At 43.2% G+C, this 16517-nt stretch overlaps 1 protein-coding gene across 4 annotated transcripts in view; it reads left to right on the top strand.

Annotated features, from left to right (window-relative positions):
- The window catches only part of DNAI4 (dynein axonemal intermediate chain 4), a 65086-nt gene that overhangs the window by 12017 nt on the left and 36552 nt on the right, over window positions 1-16517 (top strand). For all 4 annotated transcript variants that reach the window (XM_072649774.1, XM_072649777.1, XM_072649776.1 and 1 more), the window contains exons 2-7: window positions 2606-2789; window positions 7926-8113; window positions 9651-9763; window positions 14019-14172; window positions 15158-15297; window positions 16210-16362. In XM_072649774.1, the coding sequence (XP_072505875.1) occupies window positions 2606-2789; window positions 7926-8113; window positions 9651-9763; window positions 14019-14172; window positions 15158-15297; window positions 16210-16362 (932 nt within the window). The remainder of the gene's footprint in view (window positions 1-2605; window positions 2790-7925; window positions 8114-9650; window positions 9764-14018; window positions 14173-15157; window positions 15298-16209; window positions 16363-16517) is intronic.

Below are 16517 nucleotides of genomic sequence, written 5' to 3'. Positions count from 1 at the left end.
AGTGTCTCTATTTTTAAACCTCCCCCTTGCCCATCATTATGGTATCATCCTTTTGTGTCACCTTTGTGATCTGTTCAGCTCTTTGTTTAATACCTCCTTTTGTCCAAATGGTTCATAGGATAGCCTCACAATAGTATCATTTCCCCCCACTCAGTTAATACTCACACAAGAGTTCTGCACCATGTTTCAATCCTGGATTCCCCACCCCCTGTAGGTCTTTTTTTTTTTTTTTTTAACATTTCCTTTTTTCTTTTTGGAGTTCCAAATTTTCTCCCTTTCCTCTTCTGTGAGACAGTAAGCAATTTGATGTAGGTTATACATGTGCAGTCATGCAAAACATTTCCATATTAGTCATGTTGTGAAAGAAGAGTTTATACATCAAGGAGATGGCATTAGTTCCAGAAATCTTCCGAAAAGAACTTTCACCCTTTTCTTAAAAAGATGTCATCAATTCCAGTACAAGAAATTATGTTTTTACTCAGCCCTTTTTAGATACCCTCCACCCCTGTCCAAGAGTCCATTAGTTTTGTATTTTAAGCCATCATCCAGAAATCCAAACCCCAGGCTCAGGGACCTCCCCCTTATTCAGCTGTTCACTTCCCCAGTTCTGTCTCATTTTGATCCAGTTGTTATCAGCACACCATCGGTGTCCTTCCATTTTCAGCTTTTCCCTCAGGACTGTTTTCTTGTGGTGGTATTTGTCTCCATGTGACTACCAGGAGTGGGTAATGGTTGACAGGTTTCACAAGTGTTGGGAATTTCTCTGTCTTGTTCTAGATACAGGTCCCAGGAAGACAGCAGATCTCTTATCCACAGGTTTACAAATGGCTGCCTCAATTCCCTTCCACAAGGAGTTACCTATTTTACAGGGTTACCTCTCACCCATTGTTACCTGTGACCCCCAAATTATTGATGCACGAGGTGCTACTTCCTCCAGAGCAGATCTGCTTCCAGAATCATAGGATTTAAGAGTTGAGAAGGACCACAGTAGACATAAATACATAAAAAGAATCCTCATTATAGTCTATGCGGCAAGTGGGACTTTTTTTAACTGTGAAACCCAGACCTTAGCACAGTGCCTAGTAGGCATTTAATTAATAAATTAATGTAACTGCCAGTTGACTGATATGCTTAAAGACATCCAAGGGAGGGGACCTCATCATCTGTCAAGACAGCTCATTCTCCTTCTGGGCAGTGCTCAATGGGAGGAATGATTTCTTCCTGTGGAGCCATATTGTCCACAGAGAACAAGTGAAGGTGCTGCCAGTACTGGAAAGGGTGGCCAGGGAAGCAGTGTCATCAGCAAAGCCAGGGTTGAGTTAGAGCTAGTAGACAGGAGTGGGAAAGAATTTTATTTAAATAGATTTAAGATGAAGAGAAGTTTGTTACCTATGAAACAAGTCTTCCAAAGGGCACTGGAGTTAAGGATGACACTTTGGGTCAGAGAGAGTTGAGGGGGATGGGAATGAGGAATTGAGTGGGAGGGGATATCAATGGAGATTGGAGGGTGATCTGCAAGAGGACAGAGTCCCTGGGATGGCAAGGGTATGAGCAGGTATGAGAATGTTCATCACCATGGGTCTACCTCGAAGGACAGGAGCAGCAGGAGATGGGGGGCTTGAAGTCAAGGGGAGAGTTGCTCTTTGGAGGGTCAGTACATCGCATTGGGAGATCAGCCATTGGACTGGCAGAAAAAGGCAGAGGAGGCCTTGTGAAAGTGGTGGCTACTTCACTCTATCAAAGATGGATGGTCATACCGTTGATTTTGCCATCCTCACAAATGTGCCTTGCCCATGTTCAGAAGTTCTGATATCCCTTTACCTTCCCATGTGTAACTCTAGTCCTCACCTGCACCACAACCTCCAATCCTTTGACCCTTCAGTTCTCTCCCAGGCCATCTCCCCTTCACGAACCGCTCTGTCTTCTGCCCATCTTGACCTTTTGGTGAACCAATTCAACTTTACTCTGTTCTCCTCCCTTGAATCCCTAGCCCCCAGTCATATCACTAGTTATGCCCAGCCACCCTTCAGCCTTGGATCATTCTCACCGTTTATAGCTTTTGAATGAAAATGGAGAAAATCACACAGTTGTACTGACTGGATCCACTACAGATTTATCTTACATAATCTCACATAATTGCCATCATTGTGGCAATCCTCCTATAACTACCTTATCAGCTCTCTCCCTAGCATCTTTTCCAGACTTTCTTATCCTTCTTCAAACCTTTCATGGCTCCTCTTCCCCCACCCTCTCAGCTGAGAACCTTACCTTATATTACTCCTTCTTCTCTGGTTTTCCTCATCTCCTGTCACTCTCCTTCACCATTGTCTCGTACGCAGAAGTGATCTTACTCTTTGCTAAGACTTAAGTCTGCTCCTACCTGCTCAAACAATTGTGTTCTATCCTGTTTCCTCCACCACCCCTCTGTCATTCCCACTCTTTCATTTATTTTCTATCTCTCCCTGTCTACTCTTATTTCTTACTGCTTACAAATATGCCTATGTCTCCCCTATCCTGGAAAACAAAGACCTTCGGTTATATGACAGCTTAATTTGCATTCTTCCTTGGATCCTGCATAGTGTTTTTTTTCCTTTTGTTTTTATAGGGGCAGTCCGTCCCAGACAAGGAGGATGTCCACCACCAGGAAGGTCAGCCTCTCTGTAAGCAAAACGAGCATGAACCGCAGTAAAACCAGCTTGAGCAGTAGAACAGCGCTGTCGAGAACCACAAGCGGGCCGACAGAGGGCAGAGACAAAGTGCCCTTGCACCATCCGAGGCAGCAAATCCAGGTCTGTACTTGGGGTTGAAGCTTGCCCTTACTTAAATTAACTTTAAAAATGAAATGTTAGAAGTGAAACGTCTGCTGCTGTCCTGTACGGATCACCTCCAGTAATGGAAACCAACGGTATTCTTGAAGTCATGGGATATCCCTGTTTGGCATTGCCCTGCGGTCTGTGCGCGTGTCCCATAGAAGGCAATGGAAGGCCGTGGTAGCCAATGCTGGACCTAAAGCTGATACAAAGCTTTAACAAACACTGTAGTTTAATCGGTGATTTTGCGGGCTTCAGAATTTAGAAGGGCTTTCTTGGCATCATTTGGATGATTTTTGTCTCTTTAAAAATCTGGCTAGGGAGGTTTAAGCGGATTCTTTTTCTCTTAAGGTATTCACTGGCAGAGACATTCATCATCTAACTGACTTAAGAGTAATACCCCAAGCTGGCCGTCTTCTCCAAACTTGCCTTCCAATAATCTAAATGTTTTCGGGCCTCAGTGAAGACTAGTTGTCAGGCTTGTGAGAGGGTTTGTCTCTCATCCGCCCTTCAGCTGCGGGGCCTTCCTCGACTGTGCGGGCGGTCACTGCCCCTCAGGACAGCAGAGCGAGCCCTGAGCACGCGCTGGCTGAGAGCCCTTTGAACCCTCTTCTGCCCTGGCTTGTGACCTTGCCCTTAGTTCTCTGATAATGATTCCTGGATTTCCCTCACGGTACCTGACTGTCCTTGCTGAACAGGCCCAGTGCAAGCTGATATCCCTGCAGTAGTGTGTTTCTATACTATCCCTGCACACACACACACACGCACGTGCACACATACCCACCCTCACACACCCTCACTCAATCACACACACACACACACACACACACACGCACGTGCACACATACCCACCCTCACACACCCTCACTCAATCACACACACACGCACGTGCACACATACTCACCCTCACACACCCTCACTTGATCACACACACACTCACATTCACACACACACACACCTACACATACTCACCCTCACTCATACACACACTAGCTCAGACACGCACCCATACACAAGCATGAACACACTCCCGCACTCTTACAGTCACCCTCACGTACCCTCACTCATACATGCACTAGCTCAGACACACACTCACACACAAGCATGCACACACACTCACACACACATACTCACCCTAATTCACAGATCCTCACTCATACACACACTAGCTCAGACACACACACTCACACACCCTTAGTCATACATGCACTAGCTCAGACATACACTCATACACAAGTATGCGCACACACTCACACTCACATATATACTCATACACATGCATGCACATATACACACACTCACACACAAGCATACACACTCTTACACTCACACATACACACAAGCATGCACACACACACTCACTCACACACACATACATACTTCCCTCACTCACACACCCTCAGTCACACACCATCAGCCATACACACACTAGCTCAAACACACACACACTCACACACGCATACACACACTCACACTTACACACACACTCACACACAAGCATGCACACACATTCACACTCACACACAAGCATGTACACATACACACACTTACACACACATACATACAAGCATGCACACACACAGACACACACACAAGCATGCACACACACGCATACTCACACTTACACACACTCACACACAAGCATGCACACACATTCACACACACAAGCATGAACACACACAGACACACTCACACACACACACACACACACACACACACACACCCTCTCTCCTTTTAGTTTCCCATTATAGACAAGCCTGAAAAGGGGAAAGGTAACAACCATGTAGGTCCCAGCTGTTATTTTTTCTCCCTGTGGCTGTCACTGTCCCATCTATCTCAATCCTTGTCTTCTTCTCCAGTTAGCTTTTAAAAAAACCCAATGCTTTTGGTTGTCTTAGCACTTTGTTATCCTTTGCTGATTCTGCGTGTGAGTGCTCCCTAGTTCTCTGCTCACAAATCCAGGGCATTTGTAGACCTTCTCTGTTCCTCATCCTTGGCTCCACCTTCTGTCTGCGTCTCTTTAAAATTTACATAATTTTCCCATGTATTCACCTAGGCCTTTTTATACAAATACCCCATTCTCCTACTCACTAGAATTGCTTCTCTTTGTAGCTTCAGATTTTTGTGTTTTTTTAATTAAATTTTATTTTTTAAATTATCACACATTACCACTTTCCAGGGGAAATGAAAGAAAATAAAACCCATATCACAAATATACTGTCAAGCAAAAAAGGAAAAAAAATCCACTCCTGGCCATGCCCAAAAATGGACGTCTCCTTTCCAGAATTTCTTCCTTGTTTTTCTGGTTCTGACTTCTCCTTGGGCTTTTAGTCCCAGAGATACTCCCTAGGCTTTCTCATCACCCTTTGCAGTCTGCTCTTCCACAGTCTAGGCTCTGGATCAGATTGTGCACTGCTTTCTTCTTCTTCTATATCCTAAGCTCTAGGACAGAGTGGTCACTATCTTTCAAGGTTCCCACCATTTCTATCCCCTCTTTGTTGGGGAAGATCAAGCAGAGTTCCATTTCTCTGCCTTTGGAATAATGAAATGACCATCTGGGCAGGGAAGTCCAGACGTTGTAGCTTCTCCGCCCCTGACACAGTGTGAGATCTCCCACAGACATCTGGTAATAAGGAGTCCTTCCAGAACCCCAGTCCAGCCATGGTTCTTGTCCTGTTGAGGTTCAGCAGTACCTGAGATCACAGCACCTCACTGAGTTAGACTCAATTTGTCCACTTATGTGTCTACCTGTGAGATCATGTTGATCCTAGAAGGTCTCCATCATCTCCTGTGAGCAGAATCCCAGGATGGCAGACTGCCCTCATGTTCCCCCCTCTGATGCTTCTTCCTTGACCTCCCATCCTCTGACTGTGAGGAGACTTTTACTGACATCAAGTCTACCCCCATCTCTTTACAGAGTGTCCCCATTGCTCCTGGCCCTGCCCCCAGGGCCGCACCAGACAAGTACAATTCCGAGTCCACATGAAGGTAGTGCTGTGTTCATTCCCCTTGAATCTTTTTTCTCTCAGGTTAACATCTCACTGTCCTTCAGTCAAGGAACTCACATGGCCTAGGCTAAAGCCTTGACCATCCTGTTTGCCCTCAGACGTTTTTCCGTCCAACTGTGCCTCTGCTCACCTGCAGCACCCAGAACTGAACCCAGTACTCCAGGTGTGGTCTGACCAAGGCATAGACAGACTCCTGGCACTCTTAGATCTTTTTTCCTGGGATTGCTTCTGCCTCTCCCTGTAACCCTAGGCTAACTAACTCTGGGGTCCTCAGGTCCCACTGCTGGTTGACCCCCATTGAGCTTGGAATCCGCTAAAATTCCCCTCCCTTCTGCAGACAAACTGCTGGCCAGAGATGTCTCCCTTGTGTTTTAATTGGAAAATTGATTTTGAAAAGTGTAAGTACAAGACTTTTCATTTATTCCTATGAAACTTCATCGAATTAGATTCCCACCACTGTTTTAACCTGGAAAAACTGTCTTATCTCCTTATTAGTAGGTGTGTTACTTTCCCTGCCATCTAGGCGTTTGGGCAAACAATTGATAAAATGTTACATACCCCAGGACCAAGCATGGATAGAGCCTTGGAGCACTCCATAGTGGAGTGGAGATCTTCTGCAACGTTAGCACCATCCTTGATTCTGTCCAGTGAGCCATACTGTCATTGAGCTCATCTCTCCCTCTTTTCCACGTTGAATGTTCTGCTCTGGCCTTCTCCTTTAGGGCAAAAATGAAATAAAGGTGTCCAGAGTGACCTGCCTCTAGTCTCTCCCTTCTCCAGTTTACTCCCCACACAACTACCAAATTGATCTTTCTAAAGCACAGGTCTGCCCGCATCACTCTTCTGCTCCCTATTTCCTTCCCTCTTTGGCATTTAAAGCTTTTGTGAGTCTGCCTTCACCCTCTGCTTCCAGACTGATCTTATGTTACTTCCTCATAGGCTTTCTATGCAAAACAAACTTTAAGGTTGTATAGAAATATCCAGAGCTATTTTTGAGGTGGCGAAGGATGGGATCTGAGGGGGTGCCTATAAATGGATGAAATAGGAATGTGAGAAAATGCTACTGTGCTGAATTCTTTGTCAGCATAATAAACTACCAAGGTGCTGGAGGACTCACGAGGAAATACACTCCCCACCTCCTGATAGAGACCGTGACCGTAAGGGTTCAGAATGCAGAGCAACAGGATTGATGTAGAAATTTGTTTGGTTCAACTCCATGTGTTTGTAATGGGCTTTGGTTTGCTTATATTCTCAGTTGGGGCAGGGAGTAGCATTTAGAGGGGAGGGGGAGGCTCTTGGCTGATGTAAAGAAAATATAAAAAGAAGAAAAGCAAATTTGGGGACTGATGAACACAGTGACCAACCTGAACTCCTAAGGACTCATGAAGCCTGCTGTCTGTCTCCTGACCAAGACACGGTTTTAGACACGGTCAATGAGAAATTTTGTTTTGCTTGATGTATATGTATATGTAAGATATGTGTGTTGTATTGTGTGGTTTTGCTTTCTGCCTGGGGGTAGGGGGAAGAAGTGGAAGGGAGAGGAAGCTGATTTTTTAAAATAAAACCTAGTTTTTAAAAAAATGGAAGAAATCTTTACTAAGGCCCTGCCTTGGTATGGATGGTACTAGACTCTTGAAGTCTCTGCTAAGGTAGCACAAGTTCTAGGAAATACCGCTAAGCCAGGTCAGAAAGTCTTCCAGTTTGTGTCTAATGATGGGCTTCTATTTCTCTCGGTTGAGGCAAGCCTTGCCAAGTCCAGAGACTTTCCTCCTTGAGTGGAATCCAAGCGATAGACGTTGTGTCATCTGAGGGAAACCGTAGATCACTGAAGGGATCGAGCCTTAAAAGATTGATTATGAATTATGTGATTGAAGCCAGGTATCAATATTCATATATTGGAGTGATTCTAGGCTAGGCCAAGGGGTTTTTCTTAAATAATTATGCCTACTTAGTGCAGTTCTTTTTAAAGGAGAACTTCATTTTTGTTCCTGAAAAGCCCCCATTCTGTTTTTCATCTTTATCTTATTTCAGTCAAGCTTTGTCATCCAAATGTTTTCTCTTCATGTTTTACGTGTTCCTGATTGCCTTTGGTTATTGTAATTTACAGGTATTTGATGCACAAGGGAATGATGTCACTCCTAAACCCCTTTTTCATCCAGATCCACATTTTCCTGGATCCAAAAAGCCTAGTAAACTACTTGTGTCTCAGGATGTGTCTCTTGGATCAGACTATACAGGCTCCTACACCATCTTTCAGAACACCATCAACCCTAGTTTTGTGGGACAGTTCACAAGGTAGGGTGCAGCGGGCTGCATTTTCTTCTACAATGTATAATTTGAGCTTCTTTTCATGTCAGAGAGAACTAATAGATATGTAGATATGTATACACACTTATAAATGATAATGTAAAACATTTGCACGTGGGTGTATTGTGATAGATTGTTAGGGTCATTTGCTTATGGAATTAATTTCTGTTTATTTGAAGACAGGCCTTATATAAAAATATGAGTAAGGGCTTAAGTACTTGTCAATTATTAATATTTTGAGACCTTTATTTGAAGATATTTAAGGTCTGTACAATGGCCATGGAGCACACATAAGAGTGAGTTAATTGAGAACCTGGGTTATGTCCTACCTAAGTCAAGGAAAGTGACATTGTTTTTTGGCTATGTGTATCATGAGCAGATTTCTCCTGAAAACATGGTCTAGAGTCACCTTTCCTGCTCCACTCTTTGCACATTCCACATCTCATGCCATCTTTGCTTTCTTTTCTTTCCCCTCCTTAGCCGTGTCTGAAGCGCAATGGTGGGGGGGAGTTTTGTTCTCATTCCCATCATTCCTAGCTTCTGGAAGAGCACGATTCAGTCCTGGAAGTTTCATCATCATCCTATCCCTCTAAAAACTGGTCCTGTCCGTTCTTCATTTGTTTTTTAAAGAAATTTTTAATTAATTTATTTTTGATATTCATTAAAATTTTTTTTAGTTCCAAATTTTCTCCCTTCCTCCTGACCGTCTTCCATCCATTGAGAAGGCCAGCAATACCTATCCCTTCTTTGAATCTCTTCTTATCTAAAAGCTTTAACAAGTCAACATTTCTGTTCCTATCCTTCCTTGCCAGGCCCTGCTGATTCTTAGCGGATAGTGCTAGATTTGAAATCAGGGAGGTTTGGCTTTAAATCCTGTTTTAGACACTGCACAAGCATAGGAAGAGCTCTCTCCTATTTCCATGGGAGGGTCAGGGGAAGGACAAGGAACCATACCAGTAGGAAGAAGCATAGAGGATCCATGCAAGGAGTTAAAGATCCCCATGTGGTGGTGAAGGCCCAGGTGAGATTAAAGAATAGATTTGTGTTGGACCTGGTTGGGTCAAATACCTCTTCCTCACTTGAGCAGTGAATGAGGAAGAGGAGGAAAGAAGGCAGAGGGTGGGTGCATCAGGGAACAGGGCTTGGCAAAGGCAGAGCAGTAAGGGATTCAAGGGTAGAGTTCCATCAATTCACAAGTCTTTATTTAGTGCTTACTGTACACCACGGACTGGGCTGACAGCCAGGGAAACTAAGATACCAGTAAAATTATCCCTGCCCCCCAACAGAGGAGATCCGGCCATGCTGTGTGCAAGGCAGGGTGAATGCGGATGTAAAGACTCAGTCCCAAGTGGAGGCCATGAAGGTCCCTGAGACCCTAACCGGTGGTATTTGTGAAATACAGGTTTTCTTCAAAGGTTCTTAGAATACCTTATGTCAAGCATTTAAGATTATTTCAGTGTTGCCTGCAGGAGTGTACAGATGTATACTCTCCCTTCTCCTGATGAATATTTCTTCCTTACTCAAGGTCAGCTTTAGGAAGCAGCACTGTTTCTAAGTCTAGTGCTTCTACAACAGAGTCTATTGGAGAAGACTTGGAGGAGCCATCTTACAGACGAGAAACAATATCCAGTTATGTTGGTAAGAGGAAAATGGCACATACGTTGAGAGACCAACAGACAGATAGAGAGATAGATAGAGAGATACAGAGAGAGAGAGAGAGAGACAGACAGACAGAAAGACAGAGACAGAGACAGTCAGAGACAGAGACAGAGATGGAACTGCACACGCAGAGAGATAAGAGATATGGAGATGGATGGGATCATAGATGATAGGTGGATGATAGATAGATAAACAGATGTGGAAAAATAAGTGGAAAATACCTGACAGATAGATTGATAGATGCCTGTGATTCTGTTGGTATAGGGAACCCCTAGGTGAGGAAGCTCTTTCCCCCTATGCAGAGCAGCCTGTTCTCTGCAGTTCATAGTTTCAGTTGGAGAATGGCATCAACCACTGACAAGTTAAGTAAATTGCCCAGGTCACATGGCCGGTAGGTGTCAGAAGCAGAACTTGAACCCAGACCTTCACACCTTGGAAGCCAGCTCTTTACTATACCTCACTGCCTCTCTCTAATATATATGAAGATATAGTACTCTGTCATTAACAGTAAAAAATTAATAAATTAATAATAATTCATAAAATAATAAAAAGTTGCTGCACTAAATATATGGAACTGGAGGCAGCTAGGTGGCTCTGCAGTGGATAGAGCCCTAGACCTTGAGTCAGGAAGATCTGAATTCAAATCTAGCCTCAGACACCTAGCAGCTGTGGACACCAGGCAAGTTACTTATGTCTCCATCTGCCTCAGTTTCCTCAGATGTAAAATAAAGGTAATAATAGTACCTACTTCCCGGGGTTGTTATGAGGGGCAAATGATTGTTTCCTTCCTTCTTAGATTTATGTGTATGAACACCAAATATATTTCAATGATGCCATTTAAAATTTAATTATTATAGGGTATGTTGTGTGACCTTGACTCACACCTATGCATGAGCCAGATGTATAACATAAGGTCCACACTCACAGGGATTCATGCCCCCAGGTATAGGCTTGGGGGGAGCTCCTAGCCCTGCCCTAGGAAATGCCCTTCTCTTCTGCCTAGTCCCATGACACTCTCATGCTGAAGAGAGTTCTCCAGCTACACAGTGTATTTATGAAAGGAAAAAGAAAAAAAAAAACCTGACCATTTATTAAACACTTACTATGTACCAGGCACCGAACCTTGTGCTTTACAAATATTATTTCCCTTAGTCTTCGTGATACCCTGGGAGGGAGGTGCTATTATGATCCTCATTTTTTCAGTTGTAGAAACTGAGACAGGCAGAGGTTAAGAGATTTGCCTAGGCTCACATAGCTAGTGAGTGTCTGAACTGAATTTGAACTCGGGTCTCCCTGACTCCAGGCTGCAGGGAGCTGCAGATATGGCAGACCCCAGCCACTGACCTCGTGACACAGTTCCTAGGGGATGATCACCACCTCTCCCTGGTCTCCTCCTCCTCATGAAGAGTCTGTGTCCAAAGCTTGCCTAAAGCCCTGTTAATGCCCCCCCACCCCGAGCCCTTCTGAGGCTGAACTCACTGTTCTTCTCTTCCCAAACTAGGACGAATGACCAAGCCCAGAGGATTGTGGCCAGCCAGCCTCTTGCCAGAGAGTGTTACAATTGCTTTTTCAAAATATGTAAAATCCAACCCTCACCTTGCTTCTAAGCTAATGATCCCTGAAATAGAACACATTCAGAATCTTTTCTAGTTGAGTTTAGCCAGTTGAATGGATGGGGGCTCCAGAGCTCTTTTGATTGGCTGAACCCACAGAACCATGCCTTGGTTGATAATGTGTTCTTCCCCTTCAGCCTCAGCAGAACCTGCCAGAAGGGCTTGTGACAAAAAGGGGGTGAAGGACCTCTGCTCTGGTGGGTGATCTCAGTCTGTAAACATGGGCTTTTTTTACTGTGTTAGTGAAAAGAACTGGTTATAAAAACCATTGCTGATCTTTTTCATCTTTCATCCATTGTCTTCCTTAAAATATCTTTGGAGTGATATTACTTAGTTGGGTCTTTGACCAAGTTTTCTTTCTTTGTTTTTTTCCTCTACTGGTTTTCACCTGTTTTATTTGGTGACACTGCTCATCATATCCTATCATCCTTCTACGTAAGATTTAATAAATGAGTTCATCAGGATTGTCTTGGGGTGCACTTGGCAAGGAGACTTTGCAGACTAAGGTTTTTGGGTCTCTGCATTGTGGTTCTTGATTTACATTATGGTTCAGTGGGGGCCACAGAAGCCACCATGCCCAACTTGTACAGGGTTCCCTGGATGCATTACTGACCGGCAGACATTCAGGCAGCTTGAAGACCCCAGGCAAGGCCTTCGACAGGAGAGAGCTCCATCAAACCTCAGTCAGCCTTTCTCTAACTTTCACCTGGGAGTCTCGATCTTGCCCCCAGGACCAATCAGAAAATGTCTAGTTCTTCTAAATAACCACCCTTCAAATACTTGAAGATGGCAATCGTCACCAAAATAAGGATGGCCAGGATTCTTGGAGTATTTTAAGGTTTGCAAAGCATTTTTCAAATATCTCATTTGATTCTCAGCAACAGAGATAGGTGCTATAATTATTCCTATTGTACAGATGAAGAAACAGAGGCAGACCTTAAGTCACCGGCCCAGGATTACAGCCAGTAAGGGTTTGAGGCAATGGGAACTCTGCTTCCTGACTCCAGGCCAAGCACTCTGGACACTGTGGCACCACCTAGTGGTCTGCCATGCTCTTCACACCTGCACATCTCCAGGCTAAATGCCCTTTCTCCTTCAGCCAAGCCTGAAGCATGTTAGTCTTTGGTCCTCTCGCTCTCCCTCCTTCCCCGCCCCCCTCAGGTTGCTCATTTCTGCTTGTCTTGCTCACCTATGGCCTAAAGTGGGACAGATGTTCAGTTCATCACAGTTGTCCAGGTGTGGATGGACCGGGCCATCATAGAGAACATTCCCCTCTCTCCTGCTGGACTCCGTGCATCTCTAAATTACAGTGTAGAGCCAGAGACCAATGGGAGTTGATGTAATAAGACCTGAGCATTTCTTCTCAGAGTGTGTTTACCTGAAGCCTTTAAACAGAAGACATTTATTTGTAATTTTGAAAATCACTGAATATAGCAATCAAGTGATAATCCACAGGCCTTTTGTCCATTGCCCCCTCTTTTCAGTGGACAGTTACTTAATAAGAACATTCTAGTAGTTTGGTAGGTTTTCCAAACCTCCTTGAACAGCAGGGTATAATACAAAGAGCATCAGATGAGGAGTAAAGAGATTTGAGTTTGAATTCTGATCTTGCCCCTTACCAGTTGGGTGACCTTGGGCAAGGAACTGGATCTCCCTAGGACCGGCTACTCATGGGGAGAAGGAGTCGTTCAAATCTCAGCTCTTCCAGCCCTCACCCCTTCGACTTGGATTAGAAGCATCCTAAGAGCTCTCACTTTTTCATCTAACTTTATTTTCAGTGCTTGATGAATGATTTTATTTTCTCTCTATTCTGTTCATTCGCTTTGCCAAAAGTCATCAGAAAGAGATTTTGTCTTTTTTTTTTTTTTTTACTGGAGACCTCTTTCCAAGCTTGTTGGTACTGCATTAATTCACCTGAGACCTCGTAGAAGACTTACTCTCTAAAAATGCCTAACTGAGCTCACCCACAGCCTTTGGGCATGTTTGTAAGAATTCTAGAGACCTAAATCCCCATTCTTTTCAGGGACACCCTTACCTTAATGGCATTTACATGACACAACCAGAATAATAATGTCATAATAAGTAGCCATTTTAATATAATTATGATAGCTAACACACATATAGTGCTTTGAGGGGAGCAAAATGCATTATTTAATGTTTAAAGGTATTGGTTTAGGCAGCATAGCATGGTGCATAGACAAGTGACCTCACAGGGTTTAAGTCCTGCCTTTGACATGCTCTGGCTGATTGAACCTGGGTGAGTTATTGGATCACACAGTGGTCTGGGCAGGCCTTGAAGACATCGAGTTGGGGAGAAGGGGCCAAGCTACATTGGTAGAGAGAGCTTCTTCAACAGAAGAAGTTCCCAGTACTAATGAAATCAGAGTGGTGGTCCCTATCCCCATCCCTCTAAGTGTTCTAGCCTTCAGTTAATGAGAAAATCTGAGGAACTGACACACCACTTCCCATATGCCTTGGTTAAGTTGAAGTATTAGAAGGGTAGACTTCTACCTTGTCAATGATGATGAAATTCACCTGTATCAATCTTGGTTAGATAAGTAGAAGTCAAACTATAAGTTGAAAATGTGTATTGATGAATAATCTTGTTTGATCATTTGAAGATCTCCAGCTTAAGAAAGAAATGCCAAAAGTCCTAACGAAAGAAGAATTAGATGCCAAAGTGAACATCTACCTCTCCGAAACTGAAACCCTGTGGCTTTTCAATCTCCCAACAGTCATGTATTCCACAGAGTCTGAAGAAGCTGAGGAAATAAAGTACGTCAGAGTCTGTTCCCTGTTTTTGTAATTAAAATGCTAAATGTTGTTTGAAAAAATATAGGTAGCTATCAAGTTGCATAAAGTGATTCAGGATGAGTTTTTATTCATATTCATTTTTTCTGTGTACGTGGTATATTTTTTCACTCCAAAATTGTTTTTTTTTCATTTATAAAATTTGTTTCTGTCATTGGGGTGGGGTGGAATGTTAGTAAGGTGTCAGGGACTTTTGACTCAGAAATTAAATGTGTATTTCTAAAATTACTATTTGGGAAATGACTGGATCGAATGCCCTGGAACTCACCTATTCTTTTTATGGTTCAGTGGATAGGGCTGGGGCCAGGAGTCAAGAAGACTTGAATTCAATTCCAGCCCCAGACACTGACTTGCTCTGTGATCTTGGACCAATCACTTTACCCCATATGCCTCAGTTTCCTCATTTATAAAATGGAGACAGATAATAGTATCTATCTTGTAGGGTTATTGTGAGCATCAGGAGAGATGTTTGTAAAGTGCTTTGTAAACTTTAAAGCCCTATATAATTGCTATCATTATTATTTTTATATCTACTAGAAAATTGAAGCTAACTAGACAGTTTTCACATAGCAGTAGCACTTTAATTTTACCCTTAGTAAATTGATTTTTAGAGCATTATTTTCTCCCAAGTAAAATAAATTGTGCAAACAGCATCATTATTAACACTTAAGGTCAGGGTGGACCTCTGTGAGGTATGGTCTTCAATCACATATCCTCCTCCCCCCAAATCTAAAATGTCTGTGTCGAGGAAACCCTGACATCATGTTGGTGGACAGGCATAGCAAAAGCTTGATAAAGCTGGTGGGGGGAGCGTTTTCTAGAGGGTTAGAGTAAATCCCTTTTTTAGGAAAGAATAGAGTGGAGCATGCACGCCTAACAGTAATGGTAACAGGCGGTACAGTGCAGGTACTGTGTTATTAACCAGTAGCATTCACCTTAATTTTCAAAGGAGACAGAACATGCTTTACGAGACTCTTTGTAAAAACCGAGCCGGCAACGACTTATATGTTGAAAGGGTGATGCAGACTTTTAATGGTGCCCCCAAGCACAAGGAAGTTCAGTGTGACAAAATCCTAACAGAAGAAAAAGGTAATTAATGGATTAGGGAAATCTGATGAAAGACCAGGTTCCATGATGACTAGGTGTGCCCTTGGGATGCCTCAGTACTCATTCATTGGGCACCTAGCAGGTTCCTGGCTGTGTTAGGGATGGGATAATAGGGTGCAAGGAGCTGATAATTCAGTCAAGAAGGACTGAAATAGCTAGGACAGAGTGCATATGTGTGTACATATGTATAAACATGTCTATGTACATATATGTGTGTATGCGTATATGCATGTGTATGTGTGTATGTGATGTGCTGTAGAAATGCTGGGAGGGAAGGGATCCATTTAGATTACAGTCATCAAGGAGAGCTTCCTAGAGAAGGTGAATATTGAATTCATATTTGAAGAAGAGATAAGGTTTGGATAGTTGGAGGGGAAAAAGGCAGGCATTCCAGAGAGGGGAGAATTGGTGTGGGGGCAGTGAAGGACGGTGAGAAGCGAGTGTGCTTTCCCTAGAGTGGAGGAGCCATATGGAGGAGGAGGAGGGGGAAATATAGTGAGGGAAGGGAGCATCAGGAAAGGTCTTGAATGTCAGATCAAGCAGTTGAAAATTATCTATTTTTGTTATATATTAGATATATAAGTAGATTGATTTGAGAAGACCAAAATCAATGATCTTTAAATTATTAAGATGATGGCACACAAAAGGCCTCTAGATTAATGGAACTTTGATTCTACATTTATTACTATCACTAAAAATAATCTCTACCCCTAATTATTGATGATTCTTCCTCCCCCTTTCCTGTTGCAGACATTGCTAATACCTCCTAGGAAACCCTGGATCGTCCTGTAGTAGGCGAGGAAGTCAGGGTTGAGATTTTGTCTCCATTAAACTTGCTTAATTTCTTTTAGTGTGGTAGTTACCAGCATCTTTTTTCTCTTTCTGTCTGTCTAGGCGTAATGTCCACTACCTGGGCTTTGTATGATGCTTATAACTCCTTAGAGCTTTCTGCTTCACTCATGAAACTGGAAACAGGAAAGTCAAGCAGTATACAGGAGGGGATGAGGAGAGACCAGGACTCCAGATATGTGAGCACTACAGACAGAAGTACGTTCCAATTTGCTTTTGTATGACTTTTTCCATAAGCTTGTTAAAATCAGTTTTGTGCTCTCTTTCTTGAGAAATCACACTGTTGATGCACTATACAGTCATATTAGATCTTGGACTATAAGTTTTAAAAATGCAAATCATCAATTTTTGTT

Source organism: Notamacropus eugenii, chromosome 2 (assembly GCF_028372415.1).
Source record: "Notamacropus eugenii isolate mMacEug1 chromosome 2, mMacEug1.pri_v2, whole genome shotgun sequence".
In the NCBI taxonomy this organism is placed as follows: domain Eukaryota; kingdom Metazoa; phylum Chordata; class Mammalia; order Diprotodontia; family Macropodidae; genus Notamacropus; species Notamacropus eugenii.
The sequence above is the reverse complement of the archived record's forward strand: the minus strand, read 5'-3'. Positions and strand labels throughout refer to the sequence as shown.